General features: G+C 42.0%; 1 protein-coding gene across 2 annotated transcripts in view; it reads right to left on the bottom strand.

Annotated features, from left to right (window-relative positions):
- MACF1 (microtubule actin crosslinking factor 1) overlaps positions 1 to 12,226 on the bottom strand; it is a 304,215-nt gene that overhangs the window by 152,437 nt on the left and 139,552 nt on the right. For both annotated transcript variants that reach the window (XM_057706161.1, XM_057706146.1), the window contains exons 6-19: positions 9,836 to 10,002; positions 8,925 to 9,037; positions 8,717 to 8,823; positions 8,180 to 8,299; positions 7,946 to 8,041; positions 7,113 to 7,240; positions 6,932 to 7,025; positions 6,580 to 6,734; positions 5,615 to 5,891; positions 4,514 to 4,642; positions 3,741 to 3,818; positions 2,986 to 3,147; positions 1,578 to 1,682; positions 676 to 771 (exon numbers count right to left, since the gene is read on the bottom strand). In XM_057706161.1, the coding sequence (XP_057562144.1) occupies positions 676 to 771; positions 1,578 to 1,682; positions 2,986 to 3,147; positions 3,741 to 3,818; positions 4,514 to 4,642; positions 5,615 to 5,891; positions 6,580 to 6,734; positions 6,932 to 7,025; positions 7,113 to 7,240; positions 7,946 to 8,041; positions 8,180 to 8,299; positions 8,717 to 8,823; positions 8,925 to 9,037; positions 9,836 to 10,002 (1,827 nt within the window). The remainder of the gene's footprint in view (positions 1 to 675; positions 772 to 1,577; positions 1,683 to 2,985; positions 3,148 to 3,740; positions 3,819 to 4,513; positions 4,643 to 5,614; positions 5,892 to 6,579; positions 6,735 to 6,931; positions 7,026 to 7,112; positions 7,241 to 7,945; positions 8,042 to 8,179; positions 8,300 to 8,716; positions 8,824 to 8,924; positions 9,038 to 9,835; positions 10,003 to 12,226) is intronic.

Below are 12,226 nucleotides of genomic sequence, written 5' to 3'. Positions count from 1 at the left end.
ACCTGAAAACAAGCAGTCTGTTCTTAATGTGGTGATAAATTAAAGAAAAAAACAAAAACCAGTTCTGATATTTTATAGCCCCTCCCATCAGGAGGTGGAGTTTATTTCTCCCCCTACTTGAAGCTGGATGGAGGCACATGACTTGCCTTAGCCAAGGGCACATTAATACACGTGACAGCAGAAAAAGTGCTTGTGCAGCTGGGCCTGCCTTCTCTGGCTGCTTGTGGAACACAGTTACTTTGTGAAGGAGCCTAGGATAGCCTACTGGATGCCAGAGACTTACATGTGGACTTGTACCCATCACCCCAACCGTCAGACATGTGAGTGACACCATTTGGGACCAACCAGCCCCCAACCTGCCTACAGCTATGCATCACCCAGGGAAGATGAGAAAAACCCTTCCGCTGAGCCTAGCCCAAACCACCACCCCACGGAATCTTGAGCTAACTAAATGGCTGTTGCTCTAAGCAACTAGGTTTTGGGGTGGTGACTTATACAGTAAAGGTTAACTGATAGAGATGTGTATTTAACCTCACCCTTGGTATGTGCATGCTTGCAGGCACACACCAACACATGCAATCACACAATCTGTCACCTGAATGAAAAAAAGTACCCTCTTGATTCTCTCTATGCGGCACGTGTGCACACACACACACACACACACAGCCCACGTACCTGAAAGTAAGCAGCATTCTCTTTCACATGCTGCTCGACACACAAGCAGAGCTGCTTCATCCAATGCAACTGGGACTGGACAGCAGCACTGTAAGCCTGCAATGACCAGGCACACAGACCGAAGGGCATGGGTTTAACAGACCTGCTACACATGTGCAATGCACTCTTCCAGTTACACCTTTGCTAATGCTAGAGAGGCCAACAGAGGATACATGGAGATACTTGATTGGCAACTGCTTAAAGCTTCCCATGAGACAGAGGCTTGTCTTTCATCCAACATGGTTTTGTTAGAAGGGGTTACACTGAAAAGGCCTCTTCCACACTTATTGGCAACTAAATGATCTGGCCAGCAAAACTCAGCCCTAGGCCAATCTCTCCCGGCTTCCTCCACTGCCTCTCTTCTCTGGGCACAGGCACCACACCAAGAGGCAGGGAGGGTCTGTCTAGATAGTTATTTTAAAAAATATGGTCCCTGGTTGTCCAGTGGTTAGGACTCCATGCTTTCACTGCTGAGGGCCCAGGTTAAATTCCTGGTTAGGGAACTAAGACTCTGCAAGCCTCACGGTGCTGCCAAAAAATAGAAAAGAAATAAAAAAGGAAACAAAGAAAGCACTTTTCAAAAAGAAAAAAAGAAAGAAAGAAAAAGAAAAAACATGGTTCAAGTCACTTTCCCCATGAAGTGAGGAGTCAATATTGTTTCTGCTGTTTCTCGTAGTATTCTCCTTAGACTATTATGAAAACTGTCTGAAGTCTTTTGGGGGCTTGGGCAAAAAGGGATAAGACCCAAGACGCATGATCCCTGACACTTCCTCCAGGTCCTTCAGCAGAGCTAAGTCTCTGATTTCAATGCTTGTATAAAAACCTCTGAGCACTTGACCCTCACACCTTCAAGTCACACACACCTCCACAGTCTGCTTGGCTGGGTGGTTCTCAAGTGACAGCAGCTCAGCTGTATCTTGTAAAGACCGAAACACGTCCTGCTTCTCCTCCAGCTCCATTGTCAACTCCTGAAAATTGAATTCAGATTTATTCAATAGGTCCTGTTAAGGGAGGAGTAGTAATAAAGAAAAGGCTGTGTTCCCTGCCCTACTTTAAAGGAGCCCGCAAGCCAGGGTTTGTGCCAAAATGAGATGCATAAACAGTACATGCCACAGGATTTCAGAGAAGAGCAAAAATGCTGGAATTACTAGAGAATGATTCACAAAGGATACAGGACCTGAGCCAGATCTGAATAAGTGGGTGAACACGGGATGAGACTGAAAGCAAGAAAGGAAGGAACGTGGCTGGAGTGGATGGTTCACGTCAGCACCCGCCAGACACAGGACCTCATCCGCATCACTGCCTGGCTGGCTCAGCTCAGACTACACCCTCAGCCGCAGTGCCCTCCTCTGGCTCTACGTTCTGTTAACACTTTAGGACCCGGGTTAGATGCCAGTTCTTCTGTGCAGCTGGTACTGATCCTCACCAGCAGATCTGGCCCCTTCTCCTTGATGCTCTCCGAGCACTTTCTTTAAGTCTCTATCGTAGCCTAATTTGCATTCTCATACAGACTGTTTATTGTATTATAGTATCTATTGTTTCTTCTTTACTTCAGAAGAATCACATATTGGGTTGGCCAAAATGTTCATTTGGGTTTTTCTGTACGATCTTATGGCCAACCCCCCAAAATAATCCTACTTATATATATTTTTCATTGAAAAGAATAAAAAGCATTGTTGCATTGTTCAATGCTGAATTTTCCTTCCCATTTTACAAACCAAGAGATTGAAACCAAAAAATTGTTGAATGAATTGAAGAGAATTCAGGATTTGTAACAAGCCAAGAGTATACCTCAAACAATGTTAAGTGCTTTGCTATATTAACTTACTAAATCTTACTTAGCCTTTTACACAACCCTTTGAAGTGCTACTATTATCCCATTTTACAGAGATCTAGGGAGAGTAAATCACTTGCCAAGGTCACAGAGCTAATAAGTGGAGGAATAATAATTTGATGTTACGTCTATCTCATTCCAAAGCCTGTAACCTTGACCACAAAGTTATATTGCTTCTGAAACGATTCAATGTGCAGACTGTTGCTCTCCTCACCCAAGACACTGCCTTCCTAAATGCATTCTAAATAAATTCATTCCAGGGCTCGATTTCTCCTCTCTCCATATACACTTTCTCACGGGATCAGATGCATTAAGCAGGGTCCCTATTTCTATCTAGCAAAATGCAAATCCAGAAACCCAAGCTCTCAGCAGACTAGCCCCCCCGGCTCCTTCTGCTGCTATTACAAAATATGACAGGTCTGTTGTGCTAGACTCACAGAGAAGTAATTTTTCTTGGCTGAGATATTGGGATTGTTGTCACTCCAATCATATGCTAGTTCCTCCTCCTCCTTCTCATTCAACCAGATCAACTCAGCTGTAGCTCTGGAGACAAATTTATGCAGGCTCTGAAGGTGCCTCATCCGGAAGCTAGAAGTTTCCTAGACAAAGGAAGAATTACAAGGTTAGACTGCCAGCCTTTCATCTGCAGAATACAGCACATTTGACATCAAAGCAAAGAATAGCTGAGGAAATGAATTTAGCCTTGCTTTTTAAATCCCTGGGTGCTTCTCCACAGACTAGTACAAGTTTGCTATAGGACTCCCAGAGAGCCTGTGTCAATCCTAGCTAGAAGTGAGAACGTGCCAGGCCTGTGTGGGGCTCCCTGAGTAAAGAATGATCCAGGCCTGTCCTACTCTGGACAATCTTGAAAGACAGGAATGAAGAACACTAGAAGAGGAGTCCCCTCCCTGTCAGTCTCAAACTTTTAGTTTTGATGTCTCAGAGCACATACAGCCCCTGCTCTGGTGAAGCACAATAACTAGGAGAAGCACTACTTACTTAAAACCTTCTGGGCCAATGGTTTCTGATCCATTAAGAAAATTGAGAAAATGTCATGACACAGATGAACAACTGCACAGTAAACAATATAATCTAATAAACAGAAAACCAAAACAGGCCCAAGCAAGAGCTTTCTGAATTAGGGAGCCACGTTCTCCATGAACAGAACAAAAAAGAGTTGGTCAAAACTTACCTTCAATTTACAATACTGTGTCTCCAGCTTTCCAAGAGTTTCAACATAACTGGTATGGAAATTTTGGGACATTTTTCCCTGATAAGAAAGGAATGAAATAAAAATATATTAGAGAAAGAGTAAGTAAACCATATGTATGATATGATTTCAAATATGTAAATGTTATGTCTGCGCATGGAGATTGGTTACTCTGAGAAAACAGAAGCTTGGACAGCAAATCTCCGGGTGAGATTTGATAGCTCAGAGCAGCGCTGAGTGAGGAATAGCCCAGCAGAATGAGTGCACTTGACAGACCTCAAGGTCTTGTGCTTCCAGTAATTCTGAAGGTTTCTAAGCAAAACCTATGCCTGGCAATTCCTCAAACGACTCAGCAGCTTTTTGGAAGAGGAGAGTTGAAATTTAAAATGGGAAGATAGAAAGAGTGAGGGAGAGGAGACACTGAGTGAATAGTTCTTCTTACTAGCTCTCTGTTGCAGGTAAATGGTGAAGTGGAAAGAGCATGGACTTCTGGAGCAGAGGGTCTGAGTTTGGAAATTGCATTCACTACTTACTAATTTTGACAGCTGTCAGTATCACTACTCTATTTAGTAAAAAGGGGTTAATACAAAACACCTTTCTCACAAGATTATTTCAAATAGCTTCAGGTGCGAAGAGGACTTGCGGTCAAGTGCTGCTCACGGGTATCCTTCTTTTCCACAGGAACACCTGCACTGTGCACCAGCCCACTGCGTGGTCACCCCAGCCTCCCATAATGGATTCTGAATGCCACGCACCTCATACAGCCTGGCCTCTTTGACACTTGAGCCCAGTTCCTCCACACTAGTGTGGATGTGCTGCTGTGCTTCCAGCTGCAACTCCACACTAGGCAGGTCATTGCCCCACTCTGCTCGCTCCAGTTTCATCTGAAAAAAAGAAAAAATATGAATATAATTTACTACTAAGTTGGCAGAAAAACAAAACTGTCAGGATCAGTTTGGACAAGGGAGCTGGGGAAGGGGACTGGGAAAAAGGACATCTATACTATCTCCATCTTGGCCTCTTACAGGCAACTCTGCCATAACCACCCCCAAGGAGCTGGAGACTAAACCCCACCACCTATAGCAGCAGAAGCAGCCTCTCGCTGCTGTATTACGGGAATACATCACTGAATTTCCTAACTGGAAAGGTGTTCCCACAGGCTGAAATGCTTAACTTTATAGTTTAGGCATTTCTCTTTATGGGCTCTCTTCATTTCACAATCGGAACAGAGACAAGAAATAAATACTTGTAAATACTAAGCTTCATTCATGCCATCAACTATTGGCCAAAGGAAGATAATTGTAAAACAGCTTGTCTTTGAATGTTTTTATTTATTGGCACATGGGGAATCCATCATTAGAAGATGGGAAGAATTTAATAGAAAACAAAAGGGTTAGAGGATAAGAGGACAATTGTACTTAAACCATTATTCTAGAATACATGTAAATAACGCCCTTTAGAATTGTGAAACACAGCAGTCTTGCTTACTCTTAAGAACTAAGAAAAAAACAACAGTGAAGAAGAAGCTCCTCTGCCAATGAAGGAATTTCAGAAAAGATAACTGACATTTACAGACTCTGCAACTTCTCCCACCAGCTCCCACTTAGAGGGAAGAGTCAGCTGAAGGGAAGAGATTCCTGAAGGGCTTCAAATTAGAAAAGCATATGCATTTAGTATAGGATTCTGAGGATCTGAACTGATCCTGTCATTTCAAAACTTAATAGAGAAGAGGGCTTGGGTCCCAGGCAGCAGCGATAATTAAGGGAATCTATACAAGGCACACAGACCCTCTCAGACAAGCTGCTGGATCCAGTGAACCTCAGTGTGCTGCACGAGCATGTGGAATGTACACCCACCTGCATTTCTTCCACCCAAGACAGTAGTTCATACACAAATCGGAGGTTGCCTTCATCTTCCGAGGAGGAGATAGACACAAGTTCGGCCCGAGTCATGGGCTTTCGGAACCAGGAGGTAGAAGAAGAATGGGTTCCTTTGGTCAAGGGTTCTGCCTTCAGATGAGTAGTGGTTAAAGTAGAGGGTGGAACCAATTCAAGTGAAGTGAAATGGCCCTTCCGGTACAAGTTTGTGCACTCTAGACGCAAGGTGACCAGCTCATCCTGCAGGCGCATGACCCTGAAATGGAAGAAGAGAAAGAAGAGGTTAAATCTGTAACGTACTTTTTAAGACAAATCTTCCCTATCCATTTGACAAGCATGAGGTAAAAATAAAAAAGTGATCATATTAGGAAAAGTGTTTTGAGAAAGAAAAAGTGTTCTGTGAATGCAAGGTGATATCATTAACAGCTTCATCGTCTGGAGCTGCTCTTGAGGCAAATGCCAAGTTACAGTGTTAACTGGAAGGAAATAAACCAATACCAGTTTCTGTAACTCCTCGATGATATAAGAGAACAAACCATGGATTAAGGGTCAAAAGATGTGGCTCTCAGTCTCAGCTCTGCACAAAGATCCTCTATCCCCTCTGTGGGTGTTGGTTTCCTCCTCTGTGAAATATCACTTTGAAACACCCCAGCAGTTTTAAAGCAGATGTGGTACCACGCTGCTGCAGGTCACCCTGAAACATGTGGAGGTGTTATAAAATGCCACACACAAAGATTAGGGAACCCTACAGGTACTTAGTGGGCAGGGCCTGCAATAAAGGAAACCTGTCTTCTACCATGAGAATTTCCCTGCCCAAAATACCTATAGCATGCCCACTGACATATTGACCTCTAACGTCCAGGTTACAAGGTTACAGTGTGCGACTCTTGATCCTTGAGCCTTAGCAGTAAGGCAAGCTCTCCGTCTGATCCCATGCTCCTCACCTAAAAGCCAGCTCTTCCAGCTGATAGTAATTCTCATCCCGTAGAATCTGGAGATCCACCTGCAGCTGTCTGATGAGACCTTCACACTCCTGAATATACATGATGACATCTGACTCACACTGCACTGGTTGCCCTGATTCCAGGTGAGCAGCATCCTGAGAGAGAAAGGGAGAGTAAGAGTAGGAAAACTCCCATCGCTCCCACCCACTAGGTCCAAGGGAGCCAAGGGGTCCACTGCAATTCAGAGAGAATGGAAGCTGGATCCCTTAACTGTTGACTTCAACCATTAGAACACAGGGTGAGAAGTGGAAATCATGTGACATAAGAAATGAGATAGAATAGTCAGACTTACAGCCTGCAGTGTATTCTTAGCTAGTGTCAGTTTTTCTTCACAGTTCAAAGCACCATTCTGGATTTTGTTTGCAATCTGTAGCAGCAATTCCAACCTAAAATGAGATCAAGACCATAGCCAAGTTCAGGGCTCAAAGCAGCCCAGTAAGTAACGTCCAATCACCTTCAGGCCCTGGACCCACCTCTCTACAGCTGGTCGAAGTGATTTCTCTCGCTCTAGCATCTCAATGATGAGCTTTCCCCACTCTTCTTCCACGTCATTAGGGTGATAACCTTGAGGCAGTTTAATTCGGCCAAATTCAATCCACACCTAAAAAACGCAGAGATATTCTTTTAGTCCAAAAATCTAGCCGTGCCCTCAGTCCCCAGCTCTAGTTCATTCTTCATCCATCATTTCTTGCTTCTTTACCCGGCCATTCAGCAGTGTTCCCCACTGTCTAATAAGGGAAAACAACTCAACGCTTTAGCGGTACCTCACCTTTAGGTGAGAGCAAAAAAATCACCTCTGAGGTACAGGGACCATGTGCTTGAAATCCTTCCATGCCTTCTATATTTTCCATAAATCCTGTCCTCCCATACCCCCACTGTGGAAAGGTTAAATGCTCATCTCTACAGCTTCAAATTCTCTAGGAATCAAAATGTGAAGGAGAATTAATTGGGAGATTGGGATTCCCATATATACATTACTAATAGGAAAAAAAAAATCAAATTGTACACTTAAAAAAAAAATGAAGGAAAGTCTCTTTTCTTTCTATCCTAGGGAAAGAATTTCTCTCTGAGAAACAGGAAAACATTCATAAAACTCAAAATTTCTGAATAAATGTATGCCACTTTCCAATAGGCCCTTTAAAAAACAGAGGTGGCGGACACTTTCCCTTTACGGTAGATTTTCAAGAGCAGCCTGAGAGTGATGCTCAACTTGCCACCATGAGAATACTGCTCTTAATGCAGGTTCAGAAGCAACAAAGAGCAAACCAGCAAACCCCAAGTCTCAGCAAAGGATAAGCTTCCTTACCTCTAATAGTTTATATAATTCCTCAATTCTTCCTTTTTCTCTCTCCTTGGCCAGAATTTCTGTTTCTTTGAAGTGTATATACTGATTATAAAGTGCCTACAAAATTAATATTTGGTGAATGAATACAAGCAACCTGGTTCAGTTTTTCATACCACCTCATACCACAAGCAACAAGCTCTGAGACGTACACCCCAGAGTGCATTTATAAAAAACAATTGAAGTCCACGACGTTACCTTTAGTTCAACAGGGTTCTGGGGAAAGGATTTATCTGACATCAGTATTGTATGTTGTTTGATCCAGGGAATGAGGGAGTCCACTCGGCTTTGGTATTCCTGCCACCTGGCTTCTACTTCCTATTGCCAAAAGGTAGATATCACACACCTTCTGGTTAGCAGTATGCAAGACAAGCACAGGAGAAAGTAGCTCAGGCCATCCCAAACCACATGAAATCCTTTCCTCTAATTGCCTACACAGACACAGCCGCTTAGTTTAACGCTCAGAGTCCCAGTTTCAAAGCTCCTCAAGGACTCTTAAGATGGGATTCAGTTTCCTGATGCCTAGAATAGCCTATGCTGGACGCTACAAAATTAACGATACGTAGACTCATTCCTACGGACCAAGGACGATAACCATGTATAAACATTCAGTTTGCTCCATATAAAAGTGCTCTGTGTACACTGAGTGCTTAAGAAACACAGTCTAATTATAATTAATACATTCCACCCAAACAAATCACAGTCAGAACGTATTTTAGGGAAGTATTCTTTTACCGTAGCACTGATCCCTTCTCCACCCTCGGGGACTTTAGGAAAGGCATCATAAATCGAAGACACATAAGTGATTACAGACTTTTCATCTGGAGATGGCACATCCACATCTGAGAGACAAAGGGCAAGAAATTTCTTAGCACAAAGGAACCAGCTGGGGGAAGGAATGATGAATATATGTCAAACATCATCAACTTCAGTCAGCTCTCACCTTCTGCATCCAGTAACCGGGTGACCCCCAGTCTTTCTGCTACTTCGAAAGCCTGTTCCAGATTCTCTCGGTTACTCTGGATCTGCACCCTCTCCATATCTACCAGATCAGGTCTGTAAAAGTCCACCAAGGCACATGAAAGGTCCCCAGCTACACAGCACACAGAAGTTCACACAAAGAAACCCTCTTAAAAGTAACTGAGAGCTGAAAAACACTGGATGAGTGAAAGAGAAAGCCAGAGGTTTAGAGGAGCACTAGTCCCATTTTTAATCACACTCCAGGAGCCCAGTGCTCCCTAACTCTAAACTTACATGATAGTAGGTTTGCTGGATTTCAAGGGAAAGGTATCAATTTTCCCTACAAGTATTTATGACCACTAAGAGTACAATAATTTTGATTTCTGTCATTCAAAATTCCTATCTTCCATACCCACTCCAAGCAAGTCCCCACTTCAGGAAATAACAATTTGCACTTGTGATTTCTTCCAAGTGAAACACGCTGACGCTAGAGATCTGCATAGCCCACTCCTCATCCAGGACTCTGCTCCAACATCCTCATCAGAGAGACCACCTCTGACCACCCGGTCCAAAATGCCACAACTCCCATCACTCTCTTTCTCTCCACTGCACTCACCACTGTATGACAGCATACACTTGTTAGTTTATTGCCTATTTTCCCCACCGAAAAGTAAGTTCCCTGAGGGCAAGAATTTAGCTGTTTTTTTTTCACGGCTATATGAGCCCAGTACCTAGAATAGTGGAGTTCAATACATATTCCTTTTTTAAATAAATAAAATGAATGAGAGCCTGGATTGTTGCTTGAGGCGAAATGTGGCATTATAGCTAATTATTAAGTCAAACTAGAGATGAGAAGAAGCCTCTCAAGGTCCACTGAAACTCCACTGTATTTACCTGTATCGGTGAATAAGTGCATTGAACATCTTCCCATCACTCCAGCAGGAGGAAAAGTTGGTGCATTTGATTCCTGTGTAACCAGCTGTCACCTTCTGGGTCCACAGGAGCAGCTTCTCCTTAGCTGACATGTCCCCTGATTCACCACTAATGTAGATGTCAGAGATCTGCCAAAAGACAGGTCGTGAAGTAGTTTAGTATAAATAACATGAAGCATTTAACCTTGTCTTCATACATCATGGCTCTTAGAAGAGGAGGAAGAGCCAAGGCTGGCAGCACTTCAAATACAACTCCAACATATATTCACTCTATTTGGTAGTCAAAGAAATGCAAATTAAAACTATGAGAGATCACTTTTTTACCTGTCAAGAAGAGGGTTTTCTTCTGGTTTTTGTTTTGTTTTGTTTTCAATGATACTACTCAGTATTGGAGAGACTATCTGAAATTGGGTATTCTCATACATTGCCACTAGTCAGAGTATAAAGGGCATAATTTCTCTGGAGGGCATTTTTTTAATAAGTCTTAAAATATACATACACCTGATAGGAAGTCATCAGAGCAATGTGCAAAGAAAATTATACAAGAATGTTTGTCAACACCAAATGCAGAGGCAACAAAAGCAAAACAAACAATTGGGACTACACCAAACTAAAAGGCTTCTGCAAAGCAAAGGAAATCATCAACAAAATGAAAAGGCAACCTATGGAATGGGAGAAAATATTTACAAGTCATATATCTGATAAAGGGTTAATATCCAAAATATATAAAGAATTCATTCAACTCAAAGCAAAGAAACAAACAATCTGATTTAAAACTGGGCAGAAGATCTGAACATTCTCTAAAGAAGACCTACAAACGGCCATCAGGTGCATGAAAAGATGTTCAACATCACTAATTATTAGTAAATCAAAACCATGATGAGTTATCACCTCACACCTAGTAGAATGGCTTTCATCAGAAAGACGAGATAAGTGTTGGTGAAAATGTGACGCAAAGAGAACCCTTGTGCACTCTTGGTGGAAATGTAAGTTGGTGCAATCACTCTGGAAAACAGTATGGAGATTCCTCAAAAAATTAAAAACAGAACCATCATATGATCTAGCAATTTTACTTCTGGGTATACATCCAAAGGAAATGAAAATGGGATATTGGAGAGATACCTATACCCCCAGTTCACTGCAGCATTATTCACAATAGCTATGATATGGAAACAACCTAAGTGTCCATCGACAGATAGACGGATAATGATGTGGTATATATAATGGAATATTATTTAGCCATTAAAAAGGAAGCACTGCCATTTGTGACAGCATGTATGAAAGTTGAGGGCATTATATTAAGTGAAATAAGCCAAAGACAAATACTGCATGATATCACTTAATCTGTGGAATCTAAAAAATAAAGAAGAAAAAAAAAAAAGCCAAAGTCATAGAAACAGAGTAGAAAAGTGGTTGTTGCCAAGGGATAGGGTGAGGGAAATAAGGAGCGGATAGCAAAAGGGTATAAACTTTCAGCTCTAAGTTGAATAAGGTCTGAGGGTCTAACGTGAAACACAGGTGACTACAGTTGATAACACTGTGTTGTATAAGGGATATGTGCCAAGAGAGTAGAACCTAAATGTTCTCACACACACACACACACACACACACACATACAAATGTGAGGTGATGGGTGTGTTAGTTACCTAGATGGTGGGACTCCTTTCTCAACATGTACATACAGGCACACCTCGGAGGTACTGCAGGTTTGGTTCCAGACCACAGCAAGAGAGGGGATATCGATCACAATAAAGCGAGTCACAGGCATGTTCTGGTTTCCCGGTACATATAAAAGTCATGTTTACACTATGCTATGTTACATGCGCAACAGCACTACATCTTAGAAAACAATGCACACACCTTAATTTGAAAATACTTTATTGCTAAAAGACGCTAACCATCATCTGGACCTTCAGCGAGTTGTAATCTTTTTGCTGATGGTGGGTTTAAAATATTATGAGAATTACCAAAATGTGAAACAGAGGCATGAAGTGAGCAAATGCTGTTGGAAAAATGATGCCAGCAGTCTTGTTCAATGCATGGTTGACACAAACCTTCAATTTGTAAAAAATGCAGTATGTGTAAAGCACAATAACATGAAGTCTGCCTGTATATCAAATCACCATGATGTACACTTTAAATGAGTCACAATTTTATTTGTCAATTATACTTCAATAAAGCTGAAATTAAAAAGAATGCTTATCAAAACATGATAAACATTTTATAGCAAAAAGCTGTAAAGAGCTTAACCTCTAATGAGGGATTGATTGGCTACAAATTATAGCACATACACGTGGTAGAATTCTTTGTAGCACTTAAAAAGGTATGCTTTAGTAAAAAAAATAGAAGAAAA

This window comes from Hippopotamus amphibius, chromosome 1 (assembly GCF_030028045.1).
Source record: "Hippopotamus amphibius kiboko isolate mHipAmp2 chromosome 1, mHipAmp2.hap2, whole genome shotgun sequence".
Taxonomy (NCBI): Eukaryota; Metazoa; Chordata; class Mammalia; order Artiodactyla; family Hippopotamidae; genus Hippopotamus; species Hippopotamus amphibius.
This window is presented reverse-complemented; position numbering and strand designations above follow the sequence as displayed.